This window comes from Cnephaeus nilssonii (assembly GCF_951640355.1).
Source record: "Cnephaeus nilssonii genome assembly, chromosome: 2".
NCBI classification, from domain to species: Eukaryota; Metazoa; Chordata; class Mammalia; order Chiroptera; family Vespertilionidae; genus Cnephaeus; species Cnephaeus nilssonii.
The window spans coordinates 73,907,167-73,928,378 of NC_137073.1; the positions used below are offsets into that span (position 1 = coordinate 73,907,167).

The window sequence follows — 21,212 nt, forward strand, 5'->3', positions numbered from 1 at the left end:
TTTTAACACCACAAGGATCTCTCCTGTTGCCTTTTATAGATACACCCTTCCTCCCTTTCTTTACCACTTTTTGCCATCTGGTCCTCACTAATCTGTCCTCCATTTCTGAAATTTTGTAATTTCTAAAATTTTATATAAATGGAATTATACAAGATGAGTTTTTTGGGATTGTTTCTTTTCTCATTATAGTTCCCTAGAGACTCATCCAAGCTGTTTATCAATAGTCTTTTCATTTTGATTGCCTAATAGTATTCCATTTCCATGGCATGTGCATACTACTATTTAACTAGTCACCTGCTGATCCCAGTTTTTTAGCAATTACAAATAAAGTTGCTGTAAACATTCATGTTTAGGTTTTTGTGTGAATATAATGTTCATTTCCCTGGCATAAATGCCCAAGAAGACAGTGGGTTGTATGATAGTTACATGTTTAGCTTAAAAAAAAACACCTGTCAAACTGTTTTCTAAAGTGATTGTACTATTTCACATTCCCATCAGTAATACGTGGGTGAGCCAGTTTCTTTGCATCCTTGCCAACATTTGGTGTTACTTTTTTTTTTTATCCTCACCTAAGGATATGTGTTTTTTTAAAATTGATTTTTAGAGAGAGAGAGAGAAATATCTATGTGAAGGAAACATCGATCAGTTGCCTCCTGTATGCACCCCAACCAGGGATCAAACCCAAAACCTAGGTATATTCCCTGACAGGGAATCAAACCCGTAACCTTTTGGTGTACGGGGTGATGCTCTAACTGAGCCACCTGGCCAAGGCAGAATAGGGATGATTTTTAATATCATTTTTAGTATATTATTACATGAAAGGTGTATCACTTTGTGGTCTTATCTTTATGGGGGGAATCACTTATTATGCTTTATATCTTGAGCAGGCCATGGTCTTTTTCTCCTCCGTCTCAACTCCTAGGAGGCTGTGGAATCTAAGCTCAAGGTGATTTAATTAGTTATATACTCTCAAGAGAGGATTTCAGTGCTACATTTACTCTCTGGATTCTCATATTCACTTAATTTTTTACTTTTGAATATTCTTTAATATCTTTCTAGGTCATTAATGCCTTTAAAAAGGAAGTTTTGATTCTTTAACTAGCATTTTAATACTTTTATTAGCAGGCCAGGCATATATCTAGCTCACCATACTTCTAGAAATGGAAGTTCATTTTTCTTTTTTTTTTTTTTTTTAAATTTTTATTGATTTCAGAGAGAAAGAGAGAGAGAGATAGAAACATCGGTGATAACAGAGAATCATTGATTGGGTGCCTTTTGCATGCCCCCTACTGGAGATTGAGCCCACAACCCGGGCATGTGTTCTTGACTGGAATCGAAGCAGAAACCCTTCAGTCCACAATCCGAAACAGGGACCCTTCAGTCCACAATCTGAAACAGGGACCCTTCAGTCCACAATCCAAAGCTCTAACCACTGAGCAAAACCAGCTAGGGCTCATTTTTCTTTTGAAGGCAATTAAAGTGAAGGGTATAGGAGAACCAAGATGGCGGCATAGGTAATCACCTATACTTGCTTCCTCTCACAACCATATCAAAACCACAACTAAACGGCAGAACAACTACCATCCAGAACCGTGGGAAAGTTGGCTGAGTGGAAGTTCCACAACTAGAGAAGTGAAGAAAGCGCATTGAGACTGGTAAGAGGTGTGGAGGCACAGAAAGTGCTGGCACCTGGATGTGCTGCTCTTTTAACTGGGAGGGAGATACAAGCTCCCACTTGCTCTGAACTCCAGTTCCGGGAGAGACTCTGGGGAACCCAGGCACATACGGGGAGAAACTGGGCTGTCTGGCATCGGGACAGGAACGTGAGGGTGGCTTACTCTTAGAGGTGCTCGCAGCAATCATTGTTCCTGCACGGGGGCGCAGGACGCGGAGAACCAGGGACTTCTCTGGTTCAGGGCTGACCTGCAGCCATTGCTCTTTGCTCCCCTCTGGTGATTCCCAAAGACCCTCGTCCCATCCAATTTAGAACCCCACCCAAGCTGTGCTCATTGGCTTTTGCATATGAATGGTTTTGCCTAAAACCTGTCAAACTGCAGCTGGGTCAGAGATTCCAAAAGAAGGCCCAAGGCCCGGCAGCAGCAGTGGCCTTGCTTCACAGCTGGGTCTCGTCTGGGCACTTCCAAACCCCATACAAAGAGGAGGAATCTGCAGATGTCTCTGTAGCTCCTGCTGGGTGGCCCCAGACGGTGACTGACCTTGCACCTCCTTGGAGATCCAAGAGCCAGTGTACCCAGGGGTCAGAGTGAGACCATACTGGATTACAACTCTTCACATCCATAAGAGACACACTCAAGGGGCAGACTCAGTGAGCACCAAAGCCCCACTTAAGCAAGTCCTGCCCATTAGGGTGTCTCCTGCACAGTAGCTCTTCCAGTGTAGATAGAGCTGGTCATCACAGCCAATTGGCCTAGAGCAGTGGTCGGCAAGCTCATTAGTCAACAGAGCCAAATATCAACAGTACAACGATTGAAATTTCTTTTGAGAGCCAAATTTTTTAAACTTCTTTCTAACGCCACTTCTTCAAAATAGACTAGCCTAGGCCACGGTATTTTGTGGAAGAGCCACACTCTAGGGGCCAAAGAGCCGCATGTGGCTTGCGAGCCGCCATTTGCCAACCACTGGCCTAGAGGTCAATTCCTCCCAGTGATACCAACAGCAATCAAGGGTTAACTACAACAAGACTGTGCAAACAGCCCACAAAGGGGTGCACCAAGAGCGTCCACCTCAGGTGACTGGGGAGACTGAGACACTGGGCCCTATGGGACACCAACCACACAAGGCCACTCTATCAACTCAAGGAGACTTAGCAGCTACTCAGTACATAGAAACAAACACAGGGAAGCAGCCAAAATGCGGAGACAAAGAAACAAGTCCAAAATGAAAGAAATGGAGGAAAGCAAACTACTGGATATAGAGTTCAAAACCACAGTTATAAGGTTACTCAAAAATCTTCTAGAAACCTCTGAGAAATTTAGTGAGACCCTCAAGGATATGAAAAAGGACCAATCAGAAATTAAGCATACACTGACTGAAATAAAAAATAATATACAGAGATCCAATAGCAGACTAGAGGATCCTAAGAATCAAGTCAAAGATTTGAAATACGAAGAAGCAAAAAACACCCAACCGAAAAAGCAAAAAGAAAAAAGAATCCAAAAATATGAAGATAGTGTAAGGAGCCTCTGGGACAACTTTAAGTGTACCAACATCCGAATTATGGGGGTGCCAGAAGAAGAAAGAGCAAGATATTGAAAACCTATTTGAAGAAATAATAACAGAAAACTTCCCTTACCTGGTGAAAGAAATAGACTTACAAGTCCAGGAAGTGCAGAGAACCCCAGACAAAAGGAATCCAAAGAGGACCACAGACACATCATAATTAAAATGCCAAGGGCAAGAGACAAAGAGAGAATCTTAAAAGCAGCAAGAAAAAAACAGTTACCTACAAGGGAGTGCCCATACGACTGTCAGCTGATTTCTCAACAGAAACTATGCAGGCCAGAAGGGAGTGGCAAGAAATATAAAAAGTGATGAATAGCAAGAACCTACAACCAAGATTACTCTACCCAGCAAAGCTATCGTTTAGAATTGAAGGTCAGATAAAGAGCTTCACAGACAAGAAAAAGTTAAAGGCGTTCATCACCACCAAACCAGTATTATATGAAATGCTGAAGGGTATTCTCTAAGAAGAGGAAGAAAAAGGTAAAGATAAAAATTATCAACAACTGACAACAAATACATATCTATCAATAAGTGAATCTAAAAATCAAGTGAATAAAAAATCTGATGAACAGAATAAACTGGTGAATATAATGGAATCAGGGGCATAGAAAGGGAGTGGACTGACAATTCTCAGGGTGGGGGAAGGGAGTGTGGGGGGTGCTGGAAGAGATTGGACAAAAATCTTACACCTATGGATGAGGACAGTGGCAGGGGGGGTAAGGGCATGGAGTGGGGTAGAAACCGGGTGGAGGAGAGCTATGGGGGGGTGAGGGGGGAGAAGAGGAGCAACTGTAATAATCTGAACAATAAAGATTTATTTAAAAAAGTGAAGGTTATAGTCATTCTTTTTTTTTTTAAATATATTTTATTGATTTTTTACAGAGAGGAAGGGAGAGGGATAGAGAGTTAGAAACATCGATGAGAGAGAAACATTGATCAGCTGCCTTCTGCACACCCCCTACTGGGGATGTGCCAGCAACCAAGGTACATGCCCTTGACCAGAATCGAACCTGGGACCCTTCAGTCCGCAGGCTGCCGCTCTATCCACTGAGCCAAACCGGTTAGGGCTATAGTCATTCTTAATAGTATTCATAGTGATGTAAAATCATTTCTGTACCTGTGATAGATACTTTGGTTCAAAATTATCACGGGGCATATAATTTAGTAAATTATCTAATGTAGATATTGAGTGTGGGGCCTCCTCTATAGATGTATTCACAAATGTAAATGTTAAACCAAATGAAAAACATTTATATTGTTTATATCTTCTTTTCCGTTTTGAGTCATGAAGTATGAGCTATTTCTTGCAACAATCCTATGAATTTGCTATTCTCATTGTATAAATAGAGTACTGTAAGAGATGAAACTAGTAATAGCTGCATTATATTCCATTGAATTGATATATTATTTTTCTTCACCTTTCACTTGTTAACTTTAAGGTTTTCCCCAGTATTTTGGTTTCTTTTTGTTATTCATACTATGGTCATGAAGTTTGTTGATATGCGTTCTCCCCTTTTTTTCTTATAAGAACATTCTTAGAAATAAGGATTGCTGGGTAATGAAGTATGAAAAACTTTAATTATTAAAAAATATCATTTAGATATGTTGACTTGAGATATTGTATTCTTCTAGTGTATAACCTTTAGAGAACCACCGAAAACTTTATAAAGATTGTGATTGTTGTGGTAATCTCAGGATCTTTACTAGTAGAAGTCCTGGAAATATTTTTTCCCCCAGAGCTTTGGATTCTTTTACATATGCTAGTTTGTAACACGATTTTTCTTTCAGTTGTCAAAACAATCTCCTTCATTAGTTGAAGCACATAGGCATTAAATGTGAAACAGGTTTTTTATACAACTTGATTGTAATATAGCAGATTGAATTTAGACATAAAACTGAATTTGAAATGTAAGAATATTGGTAGCTCTTAGCAGTATATTTAAAAAGGATTTTTGGCTTACTTGAGCCTGGGTAGTATGGCCTCTAAATGTCTAGCCATTCAAGAAAAGTTGCAAGAGTTGAGATTTAAAAAATGAGATTCTTTGACATTTCCCTGGGGCAGTTAGAGGCAACGAGACCAGTTGGGGATCTTGGTGGTGCTGCTATTGTACCTGCTGAGATATGTCCACAGAATCATTCAGGTAACTCTCCTTCCATGGGGTCCTGCCAGCTGCTAAAGTGACACCTGACCCCATCCCCACCAGTTTTACAGAATATGGAGAATTCTGTCAGGAGGGATGAGATGCCATAATCAGTTCCCTCTTTGCTGGTTACCTTCCCTTTTTCTTCCTCATTGGGTTGAGGCAGGCTAGCAGGTAGTCTTAAAGATTGCTTATGTTTTACTTGTGTTTTATCTTTTTTGTTATACATACTATGGTCATGTTTTAAAGACCCAGTTATGTAGGGAAAAGAACCTACACTTATTTCCCTTCCACTAGAAGGAGATTAATCTTAGACTATAAAAGTTTTCTTTTGAGGGGCTGGTTAGGTACCATTTTAAAGTCCTGTCTGCCAAGCTGTCAGGAGGTCTCATTGGATCCAAATTGGGTTTATGAGGATATCCTTCTAACCTGAATATTAATATTGATATTATTGCTGCCATCATCATTATTATTGTTACTAGAGGCCAGATGCATGAAGATTCATGCAAGAATGGGCCTTCCTTCCCCTGGCTGCTTGGCATCGCCTTTGCTCTGGCCGGAGCCACCTTTCCGCCTTCCCACGCTGCCCAGAGGCCTGGAGCAGCTGGGGTGGTGCAGAACACCTGTGTTGTCGCCATGGTGACAATGCAAGTGTCCCGCCTTATCCCTGGCCTCTGGGCGCCTGCATATGCAAATTAACTTGCCATCTTTGTTGGGTTAATTTGCATACTCACTCCTGATTGGCTGGTGGGCGTCACGACTGTACGGTCAATTAGCATGCTACTTTTAAAAATATATATATATTTTATTGAGTTTTTACAGAGAGGAAGAGAGAGGGATAGAGAGTTAGAAACATCGATGAGAGAGAAACATTGATCAGCTGCCTCCTGCACACTCCCCACTGGGGATGTGCCCGCAACCAAGGTACATGCCTTTGACCGGAATCGAACCCGGGACCTCCCAGTCCGCAGGCTGACGCTCTATCCACTGAGCCAAACCGGTTTCAGCAGCATGCTACTTTTTTATTAGGTAGATTATTATTACTAGAGGCCCAATGCATGAAATTCTTTTTTTTTTTTTTTAAATTTCTTTATTGATTAAGGTGTCACATATTTGTCCTCATCCCCCCATTCCCATCCCACACCCCTCCCCTTGGATGCCCCAACCCTCTGTTGAACTTAAGCATTGGTTAGGCTCATATGCATGCACACAAGACCTTTGGTTGATCTCTCCCCCCTCCCCCCACCCTCCCCTATCCTCCCTCTGAGGCCCGATAGTCCGATCGATGCCTCCTTGTTTCTGGTTCTGTTCTTGTTCATCAGTCTATGTTGTTCATCATTTCCCCTAGATGAGCGAGATCATGTGTCACTAGAGATATACTTATAAGAATTGAATGTGCGACGAGCAATAATAGTTATGCTGACAGGCAAATGAATCAGTCTGTAGTGAGTTTCTTACTGGACCAACAGTTCTTTTGAGACCCAATATCAATGTCCACCAGTTCCCTATGAGTACATGTCGGCACTGACCCCTCAGCTCTGGATGGTGGACAAATGGTGGTAATGCAGGTCCGACTCCCTCTGGTTTGGTCTCGGCCGGATCCAGGGGCACTGCTTCACCCGGATCCAGGGGCCCACGGCCTCACCCGGACCCGGGGCACTGCTTCACCCGGATCCAGGGGCCCGCGGCCTCACCCGGACCCGGGGCACTGCTTCACCCGGATCCAGGGGCCCGCGGCCTCGCCCGGACCCGGGGCACTGCTTCACCCGGATCCAGGGGCCCGCGGCCTCGCCCGGACCCGGGGCACTGCTTCACCCGGCTCCAGGGGCCCGCGGCCTCGCCCGGACCCGGGACCCAGGCCCACCCGGCTCCAGGGGCCCGCGGCCTCGCCCGGACCCGGGACCCAGGCCCACCCGGCTCCAGGGGCCCGCGGCCTCGCCCGGACCCGGGACCCAGGCCCACCCGGCTCCAGGGGCCCGCGGCCTCGCCCGGACCCGGGACCCAGGCCCACCCGGCTCCAGGGGCCCGCGGCCTCGCCCGGACCCGGGACCCAGGCCCACCCGGCTCCAGGGGCCCGCGGCCTCGCCCGGACCCGGGACCCAGGCCCACCCGGCTCCAGGGGCCCGCGGCCTCGCCCGGACCCGGGACCCAGGCCCACCCGGCTCCAGGGGCCCGCGGCCTCGCCCGGACCCGGGGGCCAGGCCCACCCGGATCCAGGGGCCCGCGGCCTCGCCCGGACCCAGGATTCAGCCTCACCCGGACCCAGGGGCGCACGGCCTTGCCCAGACCCAGGATTCAGCCTCACCCGGACCCAGGGGCGCACGGCCTCGCCCAGACCCAGGATTCAGCCTCACCCGGACCCAGGGGCGCACGGCCTCGCCCAGACCCAGGATTCAGCCTCACCCGGACCCAGGGGCGCAATGCATGAAATTCTTGCAAGGGGCTCACCTCGTGGCCTGGCTGCCTTGCAGTGCCATGGCTCCACCCACTGGTCATTCTGGAAGGTTGTTCCACCATCTGTTCTAATTAGCATATTAGCTCTTTATTATATAGGACTAGAGGCCCGGTGCATGAAATTCATGCACAGGGGGGTGGGGGTGTTCCCTCAGCCCAGCCTGCACTCTCTCCAATCGGGGACCCCTTGGGGGATGTCCAACTGCCCGTGGGATCGGGCCTAAACCAGCAGTCAGACATCCCTCTCTCAATCTGGGACTGTTGGCTCCTAACTGCTTACCTGCCTGCCTGCCTGATTGCCCCTAACTCCTCTGCCTGCCTGCCTGATTGCCCCTAACTCCTCTGCCTGCCTGCCTGATCGCCCCTAACTTCCCTCCCCTGCTGCCTGATCTCACCCCTAACTACTCTCCCCTGCCTGCCTGATCGCCCCTAACTGCCTCTGCCTGCCTATCACCCCTAACCGCCCTCCCCTGCTGGCCGGATCTCACCCCCAACTGCCCTCCCCTGCCAGCCTGATCGCCCCTAACTGCCTCTGCCTCAGCCCCCACCACCATGGCTTTGTCCAGAAGGAAGTTGGGCATCCAGAAGATGGCTGGTTGACCCGGTCTAATTAGCGTATTATCCTTTTATTAGTGTAGGTAGATTATTTAGGATAGGATTGCTTAAATGGGGAGGGGAGCCTTTTTCATCAGGAGGAGATGCTCTTGGCAGACAAAAATACATAATTCCTATATCTGGACTGATAGCCAGCCATATGCACTATACTGCCAAAACGGTCATTAAAACATTGAACCACCTTCTTACACCTTACACCAAACAGCTGTTGCCCTTAAAACCCCTCCTCAGCCCCCACCTTAGGTTCTGCCTTTGCAGTTCACCCAGATTAGGTTCTGATTGATCGGTTTCTATGCCAGTCAGCGTCAAAAGCTCCACCTCCTAGGCAGCCATTGGCTCCTTGCAGTTCACCCAGATTTGGTTATGATTGGTGGGTTTCTATGCCAGTCAACATCTCCGGGCCTATCTCTGGGCCTGATGAGAGAGGCAGGGCAGAGGCTGCTGGCCAGGCCCGGAGAGAAAGAGAGGCAAGGACTTATCAACAGCTGCCCCGGAGACTGCGGATCAGACCCTGCTTCTCTCTCTAGGCCTCTCTCTGGGCCTGATCCGCAGCCCCCTCCACAGTCAGTGCTGGGTCGCTCCAGCACTGACTACAGGACTAACTTTCGGTGTTCGGTCGTCCATTCAGTTGTTTTGGATATTACAGACCATGGCTTGCTATATATATAGACTAGAGGCCCAATGCACGAAATTCGTGCAAGGGGCTTGGCCCTCGCAGCCATGGCTTCGTCCACAAGGTCATCTGGAAGGACATCTGGAAGGATGTCTGGAAGGTCGTCTGGCTGTCATTCTAATTAGCATATTATGCTTTTATTATTATAGATTATTATTGTTATATTGGTGTATTTTTGCCTGTTACTATATATTAAGTACTGTGCTAATTTTAGAACAACTCTTTGAAGTATTATTATCCTCATAAGAAAGCAAGGCTTAGAGAGATTAAGTAACTTGTCTCATGCACCATAGCCAGAGTTCAAACCCAGTTCTGTGTACTGTATTGCCTCTCTATTAATACTAGAAAATAATCCATCTAAAACCTTGCTATTTAAAGTGCTACTCACAGACTAGCAGCAAGGGCATAACCTGGTTTGCTTATTAGAAAGGCAGAATAAGCCTCACTCCACCCCAGATCTGTTTGACTCAGTAGATCTGCATTTTAACAAGATGCTCAGTTGATTCTTATGCCCATTGAAGTTTGAGAAGTACTGCTGTTAAACGGAACATTGAAGAGGCAGATTAACTTGACCAGGAAAGACATTCTGGAACGAATTTGTAGAAAGATAATTTCAACTTTTGTCTATAATTTTTCTCATAGGCTAGCACCAACTTGTATGTGTACATAGTAAATGAGAATTTTTGGAGTAACAAAACAAATAATTTTTAACTTTATTTGTATTGTTTGCAGTATTACAGATATCCCTATTCCCCCCACCTTTGCCTATCTCTACCCAGCCCTCACCTTTCCTTCCCTCTGGCCACCACCACGCTGTTGCCTGTGTCTATGGGCTATGCATATATGTTCTTTGACAAATACATTCACCTCCTTTCATCTAGTTCCCTTCTCCCCCATCTCCTCTGACAGCTGGCAGTCTATTCCATGTATCCATGCTTCTGTTTCTATCTTGTCAGTTTATTTTGTTCATTAAATTCTACATATAAGTGAGACCATGGGGTATTTGTCTTTCTCTGACTGACTTATTTCATCTAGCATAATAATCACCCATGCTGTCGCAAAAGGTAAGATTTCCTTCTTTTTTACAGCTTCATATTATTCCATTGTGTAAATGTACCACATCCTTTTCATCCATTCATCTACTGATGGGCACTTGGGCTGTTTCCAAATCTTGGCTATTGTAAAAATGCTATGAACATACTCTTTTTGGTTGGTGTTTCAGGATTCCTAGGATGTATTCCTAGAAGTGGGATCGCTGGGTCAAAAGGCGGTTCATTTTTAACTTTTTGAAGAAACTCCATACTGCTTTCCACAGTGGCTGCACCAGCTTGCAGTCCTACCAACAGTGCACTAAGGTTCCCTTTTCTTCACATCCTCACCAGCACTTGTCATTTTTTTATTTATGAATGGTAGCCATTCTGGCAAGTGTGAGGTGATAACTCATTGTGGTTTTAATTAGCATCTCTCTGATGATTAGTGACATTGAGCATTTTTTTTCATATGTCTATTTGTCATCTATATGTCCTTTTTGGAGAAGTGTGGTTCTTTGCCCACTTTTTAATTTGGTTGTTTGTCTTCCTGGTGTTGAGTTGTACAAGTTCTTTATGTGTTTTGGAATTCTTTTGTATATTCCAAGGAATGGGAAACTGATTAGACCAATCACTTGCAACTTTCTCTGGCTCAGACCTTGATGACTTAAGTTTACTGATAGTGAAATCCTTGAACAAATGTTGATTGTGGAATTATTTATCCTTTTAAAGGCAGATGAAAGAAAATAAAATACGCACTGACCCATTTCTCAGTAGAACTAAACTGGTCTTATAAGAGCTGGGCAGGCAGGCCTAGAAAGTGGGCTTCATTTGTTTCCATTTTCATAATTTAAACTTCTGCTGATGAGCCTATAACATAATACTCTAATCCATGAACAGAGACAGTTTGGTCTTGTCATCTGGCAGCTATTCATTAATATTGGTGGCTGGCAAAGATCAGACAAATGAATAAAGACAGTTTTGTGCGTTCAGGATGATGGTTGAAGCTTGGCCAACTGTTCCTTTTCCTGTCATTGAGTTGAACACCCTAGTATTTTTGTGACTCGGGTAACCACTGTGGGAACTACTTAATTGGAGTGATGTGGCAGAAAATAAAGTCTTTGTTATTAGCCCTCTGGGCTAGTCATCCTTGCCTCTGAGCTGTGCCTACATGGAGGTGTTTGTGCATAATACAGACATAACTGACATCAAAGTAAACATAACGCAATAGCTTTCCAAGAGAGAAAGCATTGTTGTTACCTTAGGGTCTGACATTACTTTTGACAATCTGAATCTCAGAGTTTATGAGAAACATCAATAATAATAACCACCTTTTGCATAGATATAGCACCTTTCTCCCCAGGCTCTGAGTGTTTTGCAAGCATGAAGTGTTATGTGTAGAAGGGGAAGATGGAGTGGGAAAATCTGGCTCTAGACAATTAAGAGCTAAAAATTTAAAACAATTTTCTCAAGGAGAATGGAACATAAAGGGGACAATTTAGGATAGAAATGAAGGATGTTGGGTCCAGCTGAGACTGTAAGGGTAATTTAGCAATCACCTGACTCAGAGTTTGTCCAGCTAAAAGTAAACATGGCTTTAAAACAAGCTCAGAAATCAGTGAATCCATGAATATCTCTGATTTTTGCTCATAACAGTTAAAATACTAAAGTTAAATCATAACTACTGGTTTCACAAACTCAGCTAATATAACTTCAAAATTATTTGAAGTGTGTACACATTTTATAAACACAGTCAAAATATTCCTTTTGATCTGGAGAGTAGTGATAGTAAAACCCGTCACCACCAGCAAACATCATTCATTGTCGGCTTTGGTCCCTGGGGGCAGGGCCTATCCCTTATTTCATGTTGGTATCCCTTGCTCCTATACGATGCCTTTCCTACATTACATGCTTAATAAATGTTTACTTGACTTTAAATTTTGTAGGTGCTTTATTAAAAACTGTTTTTCATAGTCTCTGCTCAGTTACCTTTGGCTTTCAATTTTTTGGGGGCTGTGTAAAATTTCCCCCCACATATAATTGTATAGATTAAATTTGTTCTAGAATGTTATCTAGAATTGTATCTTTTAAACATAATTTCTATGTTACACCTATGTAAATATAAAGATTCTGACTCACAAAGGATGATATTCTACTAATTTATGAGATGATTTTAAAAAAGCAAAGAATGCTGTATTTAATTTTAAAAGATATAATGAGTTTTTAAAGGTCTTTATTTAAAACTAGAGGCCCGTTGCATAATATTCGTGCAAGAATAGGCCTTCCTTCCCCTGGCTTCACTCCCAGCCAGCCAGGAGCCGGCAAATCCCCGTTCCTGGCTCGCCCGCTCTCGGCAAGTCCTCACTTCTGTCTGGAGCACCAGTAGTTCCCTCTGCCGCCCCCTTTCCCCTCATAGCAGGCTTCACTCCGTTCAGCACCTGCATATGCAAATTAACCTCCATCTTTGTTGGGTTAATTTGCATACTCACTCTGATTGGCTGTGGGCATAGCAGAGTGATGGTTAATTTGCATGTTTCTCTTTTATTAGGTAAGATTGTATTCTTGGAATAGAATCTTTAGATTCAGATGGAGTAGTTGAAATTTCCCCCAGAAATGTTACATTGCATTTTGTAGGGTGATATTCATATGAAAGCTGTAACTGTAATATGCTTTACAAAAATCACATATATATAATATTTGTAGAGCTTATTTCTTTTTTTTAGAGCTTATTTCTTTAATGAAGCTTAACAGCTTCAGAAAATGATTCCATAGGTTTTGCAAAGGAAGATGCAGTACTGGTGAGAACAGCTCTTTAATATTTTGGAAAGCACAAGCATAATATAAGGATGTAGCCACTGCAAAAGATAAATGTGGTAGGATTTAAAGATGTGGCTGGAGCCCCACACTGACCTGAGGGTTCTGTAGATTAGTAATGATAATAATATTTATATATTGCCTTACTCTTTTGCTTCTTTGGACCTTAGAAAGAGATGGTTGAGTTGATGACTTTTTTCTATTCATAGCACATTACCATCATTATCCATTCAAAGCTCTTATTTTATTTTATCCTTTTTATCTCTCCATTCCCTCCATTTCCATTTTTCTCCCTCTCATAGATATCCCCTAAACAAATGTGGTTGATATAGATATATATGAGGGATGTTAATATATATTTGGATAAGTATGCAACTTTATTTTTTAATTTTTCCATTTAAAATAATTTTAATTTTCAATTAAAGTTGACATACATTATTATATTAGTTTTGGGTGTAAACCCCAGTGCTTAGACATTCCATAACTTATCAAGTGATCATCCTGATAAATCTCCCACCCATATGACACCATATGTAGTTATTAGAATATTGCTGACTATATTCCCTATGCTGTACTTTACAGCCCTGTGACTATACTGTAATTACCAATTTGTACTTCTTAATCTCCTCACCCTTTTCACCCATCCTCCCACCTATCTGGCTACTGTCAAAATGCTCTCTGTATCTATGAGTCTGTTTCTGTTCTGCTTGTTTGTTTACATTGTTTTTTAGATTCAATTGTTGACTGACATATATTTATTGCCATTTTATTTTTCATATTTTTTTAAAATCTTTTTTTCTTTTCAAAGAAGACCCTTTAACATTTTATGTAATACTGATTTGGTGGTGATGAACTCCTTTTTCTTATCTGGGAAGGTCTTTATCCTTCAATTCTAAATGATAGCTTTGCTGGATAAAGTAATCTTGGTTGTAGGTCCTTGCTTTTCATTACTTTGACTATTTCTTGCCAGTCCCTTCTGGTCTGCAAAGTTTCTGTTGAGAACCAGCTGCAGCCTTTTTTTTTTTTTTTTAAATCCTCACCTGACGATACAGGCAGTCCTCATGTTACGTCAGACTCCATGTAAGTCATTTCATGGTTACGTCGCCATCTCTGATAAATACTGATAATACAGTATTTACCCTTGTATGTACATATGTGCTTTATGTTTTTTATTATTTATTTACCACAAGTAAAGGTCAGGAATTGTTATCTTTCTTTTAATTTTTTTTTTTTTTTTTTTTACTGTTTCACTTCATTACTGCTGTGTATGTGCTCCATGTGAGTGACATAGGTGCTTATGTAGGTGGGTTCCGACTTATGGCAAAAATTGCGTTATGTCATGCCGTAGGAACGGATCTTCAACATAACCCGAGGACCTACTGTATGCTTATTAATTTTAGAGAGAAGGAGAGAGAGAGAGAAGGCGAGGGGGAGAGACAGAGAGGGAGGGAAAGAGAAAGAAAGGGAGAAAGAGAAAGAGGGAAACATTTGACGTGAGAGAGAAACATCGATTGGATGCCTCCTGTATGCACCCCAACTGGGGATCGAGCCTGCAACCCAGGCATGTGTCCTGACCGTGAATCAAACCAGCAACCTTTCAGTGTATGGGACGATGCTCAACCAACTGAATCACACAGGCCAGGGCATTAGCTATTATATTGTCAAGATTTCTGCTCCTTTTTTCTTCTCTTCTCCTCTGGGACTACAATAATATGTACACTGTTTCTCTTAAGGGCATCCCACAGTTTTCAAGGGCTTTCTATACTCTTATTCTTTTTGCTTTGTTCTCCTCTGACTAAATAATTTAAAATGATCTGTCTTCTACCTCCCAATTTTTTTTTCTTTTGCTTGATCCTGTCATTGATGTTCTATATTAATTATTTAATTTTATTCATTTTATTTTAAGTTCCAGAATTTGTTTGGATTTAAAAATAATTTTTATTTCCTGGTTAAACTTCTCATTTTGTTCATGTATTGTTTTCCTGATCTTGTTGAGTTGTCTTTCTGTGTTTTCTTGTAGCTCATTGAACTTCCATCCATAAAACAACTACTTTGAATTATTTATTGGACAAATAGAAAATCTTCATTTCCTGTAGTCAGTTACTGGAAGATTATTGTGTTCTTTTGGTGGTGTCATTTTTTATGTTCCTTGAAGTCTTGTGTTGCTGTCCTTGCATTTATTTGAAGGAGTCACCTCCTGTAGGCTTTACTGACTGGCTTTAAAGAAAAATACCTTCTGACAGCCTTGTTAGGGATTCTGAGGCTTTCCTTAATCTTTTCTATGTATTCTTGTGCTCCACACTTTTTGTTTCCTCTTCGGTTGGGGGATACCTTAAGATTGTATGCCTTCTCTTGATCCTGCAAAGCCAGACTATATGTTGTCAGCCTTCTGTTTATTTTCTCTTGAACAGTGCTGAATGCTCAAGTTCAAGTGCTTTCTCCCAATTTTGTAGTCAAGCAGGCTTTTTGCACATGCTCACCAACTGTCTGCAAAGCCTCACTCTCACCACTATCAGAGGCATGCATGTAGAGAAAGCCAGCTGTAGGTGTGGGTGAGGTGTGCAGAGCATTGGGAGTGCACATGGGCCAGTTTGGGGGATCCATAGGTTACACATTTCCTGTAATTCATTGGTGGGCTTTCTGATTCAGTGCATGAAGCAGTTAATAGGCTCCATATTTCTTTGATTCCCTCTGAGAGCCATGGCTGCTCTTCTCCCAGCCACTTCCCAGTTGTGTCACACATCTCAGTGTTCTGGATGGTGAGAAAGAAGTGGTTCTCTTTGGTGATTTCCTGCACAGCTGAGGAAGCTGGGATTTCTTCAGATGATCTCAGTTTTCCCCATGAAAGTAATCATGGGCCAAGAAGATCTCTTTTGGCACTGAGCTATTCTACCTTGGGAGAGGGGTGATGTGGATAAAGTGAAACTGCTCTTCCTCCCCTGTTGAATGCATATAATCTTGGATGTTTTTGCTCCAATAGTATGCAGGGGCTTCTCTTCTGGACGCCCAGAGTTCCACAAAGGCACTCTCCTCCATGGGTGGTTGTCTAAAGCAATGGTTTTTGGGGGAAGTCCATAAAAAACTGTTGGTCTGCCATGCTAATTACATCACTCCCTATTTTAATGTTTAAGACATAATATAAAATTTATCAAGTAAGCCCTTATGAAATGTACAGTTAAGTAATGTTAAGTACATTTACATTATTGTGTAACCAATCTCTAGAACACTGATGATTATTTTAAAATCAGATTTCCTTAGAACTTCTTAAATTTTCTCAATACTAATTTGTATGGGATCATCCATTATACTTCAGTTATTTCTTCTATAAGTGAAAAATGTTCTCAATGCTAATCTAAAATCTAAGTTCCTTGAGATCACGTACTATAAGGACTTAAAATAATTTTATTTATTTTTAAAATTTTGAAGTTTTGAGTAGTATTCTAGGTTTCTAACACAATGTCTCACAGTACCAGCTGTACCAGTTAATAATGCGGATTTTTTTCAATAGATGAAGTTACACATATGTTGATATATATGCGATTTTATACGTATGCTATTTTGTTGTATTGACAGCTATTTTTACGCTTAAAAATTTCAAATTTTGTGCCAAAAAAAGAGCATTTGCGGAAAGTTTTAATTCATTATTTTGAAGAAAAGTGCTGCTGAAAGTTATCATATACTTCGGTAAACTTATGGTGAACATGCTCCATCTCAAGATACTTGTGAACGCTGGTTTAAACGCTTTAAAAGTGATGATTTCAATGTGAAAGACAAAGAACATCCAGGTCAACCGAAAAAGTTTGAAGACCAACACTTACAAGCACTATTGGATTAAGATGCTTGTCAAACTCAAAAACAACTTGCAGAAAGATTAAAAGTTGCTCAGCAAACAATTTTTGATCATTTACAAGCAATGGGAAAGATTTTAAAGTAAGGAAAATGGGTGCCACATCAGCTGAACAAAAGACAAAGGAAAACCGAAAAGTCATCAGTAAAATGTTGCTTCAACAGCACGAAAGAAAGTCTTTTTTGCATCGAATTGTGACTAGCGATGAAAAGTGGATTTATTTTGAGAATCCCACATGCACAAAATCATGGGTTGATCCAGGTCAACCATCAACATCGACTGCAAGGCCAAATCGCTTCAGAAAGAAGACAATGCTCTGCATTTGGTGGGATCAAGAAGGTGTGGTGTATTATGAGCTTCTAAAACTAGGTGAAACTGTTAATACTGATCGCTACTGACAACAAATAATCAATTTGAACCACGCTTTGATCGTAAAATGACCAGAATGTGCCAGAAGACATGGCAAAGTAATTTTGCTTCATGATGATGCACCATCACACACTTCAAAACCAGTTAAAGACACGTTAAAAGATCTTGCCTGGGGGAAGTATTAATCTACCTGCCATATTCACCAGACCTTGCTCCTTCAGATTACCACTTGTTCTGATCAATGGCACATGCACTTTCTGAGCAGCACTTCAAAATGTATGAAGAAGTGGAAAATTGGGTCTCTGAATGGTTTGCCTCAAAACAAGAAAAGTTCTATTGGGACAGTATCCACAAATTATCTGAAAGATGGGGGAAATGTGTAGCTAGCGATGGACATTACTTAGAATAAAGCTCTTTTGATGTGTCTCTTGAAATTATCATGTTTTCTTTGTTTACAAAATCTGCATTATTGACCGGTACACCTGGTATATCCTAGTTCCTTTGTCCTTTTTATAAGTTTCAGAAGCATATTGTATATCTACAAGAAATCCTCCTGGGATTTTCATTAGTATTGCCATCAAGGTCTGGAAGTTTCTTTTACAGACCATCTTAAACTGGATCCAATTTTGTTAATGGTTATACAACTATTTATGTTATCCATTTGAGCTTGCATGAGTTTTGTTTGTGATATTTGAGAAATTGGTCCATTTCATTGAAGTTTTTAAACTCATGTATGACTTATAATATTATTTTATTATTTCAATGTATACAGTGTCTGTAGTGATGTACCCTTTCATTACTTTTATTGCTGAGTTGTTTTTTCTTTCTCAGTCCCTCTTCCCCAGAATTTGCTGGGTTTTATTTTATTTATTTTTTGATTGTTGAAAGGTGTCTCTGTGGTGGGGATTAGTCTTAGGTGAAAGGTCTCCTTAGGTCATAGTTGAGCCTCTGTCTTTTTCTGGGCATGTGTGGTTACTTTCTAAATTTCTCTGTACATGTGGTTGCTTTTGAATGTCCTAATCCTTAACATCTCTGGCTCCCCAGAGGGGGAAAAAGGCAGTAGGGGAAAAAACCCCCAAACATGCTATTTCTTTAAATCTCCTGGAAGCAGCTTCGTCAGTCAGGGTTGAAACAATGCTGGCCAGAACCTATGCTAGCCAAGATTTCCCCTGCAAGCTGAAAGCTTTTAAATAGACTTCAGAGGTCCAAAATAGTCCACACAGTCTCTGACAGTATAATTGTTGTCATCTAGGTAGAGGGATGGATTCCTGATGCTTCCTACTCCTTGAGTTTCCTGGAGGTCTAGTATAATCTTATATAAGGTTCTTTCTCAGCTGTCCTAAAAGGAACCAAGGGAGAAACTATTCACCACTGGACCAGTGCTTTAGAGACCAGAAGAGTATTCCTTAGATCAGAGTAATGAGGCAGTGGGCAAACCCCTAAATAATGTGGCAAATCAGGATAAAATTTAGGCTACCTGGGCAACCATGTTGCCTCACTTGAAGATTGTCCTTCCAGGACTAAAATCCTGGTGTTCTTGGGTTTTGTTTCACTAAAGATGATTTCCCCCTCTCCCCCTTTCCAGGGCTAGTCTCTACTCTTTTAGTCTGTCTTCAACTGCATGCAGACTGCAATTTGGGGCAACCTTCTCCTGACCCTTGGGAGTGTGCCTTTATCAAGTGCATTCAAAGTGAATACAAAGATGAATCATAGGAGATCCCAGTTCTCTAGGGACTGTCAGTTAGATTGGGAAATTGCCCATAACCAATATACATTAAAGCAGAATGTATGGCCTTCTCTTATTGGTGTCTAGCACATTCTGCCTTGATCCAAAAAGTAGCAATTTTATGTGATTACTTTTTTAATCTCTATGCATCTGTGCCCAATACATGTTTGTTGAATTAATGTATTGGTTGGGACACTTGTATTAGGTTCTCTCTAAGAATTTACTGCTAGTATCCTGATTTAAACCTAACAATCACAATTACAAATATATGTATGAACATTTACAGACATATTTATAAGTAGCTCCTAAGCCAGTGATTTGGAAAACTTGCTACTCATGACTCACCTGAGGAATTTTCCCCAAACGCTGATTCCTATGTTCTAACAATAGAGATTGTTTGAATGAATCCAGGTAGAAGCCAGGAATATATATTTTTCAAAATACATATTGGGTAATTATGATATGCAGCCAGAGTAGAGAACCATAGCCCTTTGACTACCTAAGAAAGTCTAGTAGTCAAAATGGAGTGATGAAATGTCCTCTATTCTTTAGGGATATTCTGGGTTAGATAGTACAGGATAGTCAAGAGCACTAGTTTTGGAGTTTGGAGATTGGGTACCAATCTCAGTGTATCCACTTCCTAGCTGTTAGCCTTTGACAAACTACCTAATCTTTCTGAGTTTCAGTTTCTTTATAAAATAGGGACTATACTAGTCGGGCTACTGTGAGGATTTATGTAAAGCCTCAGAACAGTATCTGTACTATAGTACACAAAATGTTGGCCAGATTTATTATGGTGTATACACGTGCCATTGGATTAGTCCAGATGTGGACGGCCCTTTCTCCAGCCAACTCTTGAAGGGCTCCTGGTCCCCTAGCCAAGTAAGGATGCCAGGGGACTATTAATTGGTAAGCGCCCGCTCGCCGGACTCAGGTGCTGTGCCATACGCATCCACCAGGGGCCGCTCAAGCTACCCAAGCTCTGCGTACAAAGTGGGCAACGCCCCTGCGCCTGCTCACTTAGAGCTTTTGAAGTCTCGCCCCTACCCCCACCAGCTTTGGGCTACAGCTCCTCTAGTGGCTACTGTAAACCAAGCCTCTGTGGCGGGTACGGCAGCGCCTGGGGGACAAATATCTTCCTGCTTCTGTGGATTCTCCTTTGCATTACTACGTTCTGTGGGCATTTCTGGGACGGCAAGTGTTAGCAGCTCCATTGCGCTCTGCTCCTGAGAAGTGGGAGGAGGCAGAGGCCAGTGCAGAGTTCGGGCTGACTGTGGCCTGGGCCTGGCAAGAGGCTTTACCCTGATGTTGCGATGGCTGATCGGGGGAAGCCGAGAACCTCAGGGACTGTCAGAGGTAAACCCCTGGGTGGAGCCTGCCTGCCGGCGGAAGCTTCTGTGGGAGCTGGGATCCTGGGTCTAGAGACAGTGGAGACCATGTTGGAGGAGGGGCTTGCGTGTTGTGAAGCCAGGTTTCGGGTGGAGGAGGTTGGGTTGGGGGGAGGGGAGCCTCTTTTTATTGCTACTTTGTACTTTTGATTCTCTGAGAGTTAAATACAGTATCTTTGTTCCAAACGGTGAGAAAACTGAATCTGATGTGGTTCAAAACGGGCTCAAGGATACTCAGCTAGTCTTCTCCCTACTTAAGTCTCACATCCATTTAAAAAAGTATCTGACCTACGTACTAGAAACAAGTGGTGACTGCAAATTTTTTCGTTTACTTGGTGTCACTTCCCGAATTGCTCAGGAAATACAAAGTTGATTTGAGTTTTTATACAAGAACCAAAAAAGATATAATTAACTTTTAAAATTAATATTTTGCTTCAAAGTCAAGAAAATGATTTCCTAATTAATTGCTATTTTTGATTCCATAGTCAACGCTTTCTTCATGGGACTGAATAATTGAATAGACTGTAATGAGGTTTATATTTGAAATGTTGCGAATATAAAAGTTTTGTAACTTAAAAGTACAGAGGTGTGGAATTTATTTCATATGCCACCCAAGAATATAATTTGTGCTGAATTTCCTTTTATTTCTCATAGAAAATATGTTTTGACTACTAAAAATAGGAAACTTGGATTGTTGTAAATCCAGAAACCTTACTTCTCAGTCTTAACTTCCTCATATCTTTGCACTTGAAGCTTATTCTCTATTTTTTTAAAAAGCATTTCTTATTTGAAATTAGGTGTATTTAAGATAGGCTGAAATCCTAAAGATTATAGGAGAATTGTGTAAAGTTGAGTAGTCCACATAGGATATATATGACAATTCTGTATAGGACTCATTCTTTGATGAATCATAG

General features: G+C 41.9%; 1 protein-coding gene across 1 annotated transcript in view; it reads left to right on the top strand.

The window, feature by feature from the left end:
- The first annotated feature begins 19,989 nt into the window (after nt 1-19,989).
- WDR41 (WD repeat domain 41) overlaps nt 19,990-21,212 on the top strand; it is a 58,789-nt gene continuing 57,566 nt past the window's right edge. The window contains exon 1 of the mRNA XM_079760297.1: nt 19,990-20,266. Within this exon, the coding sequence (XP_079616423.1) occupies nt 20,216-20,266 (51 nt within the window). The 5' untranslated portion in view covers nt 19,990-20,215. The remainder of the gene's footprint in view (nt 20,267-21,212) is intronic.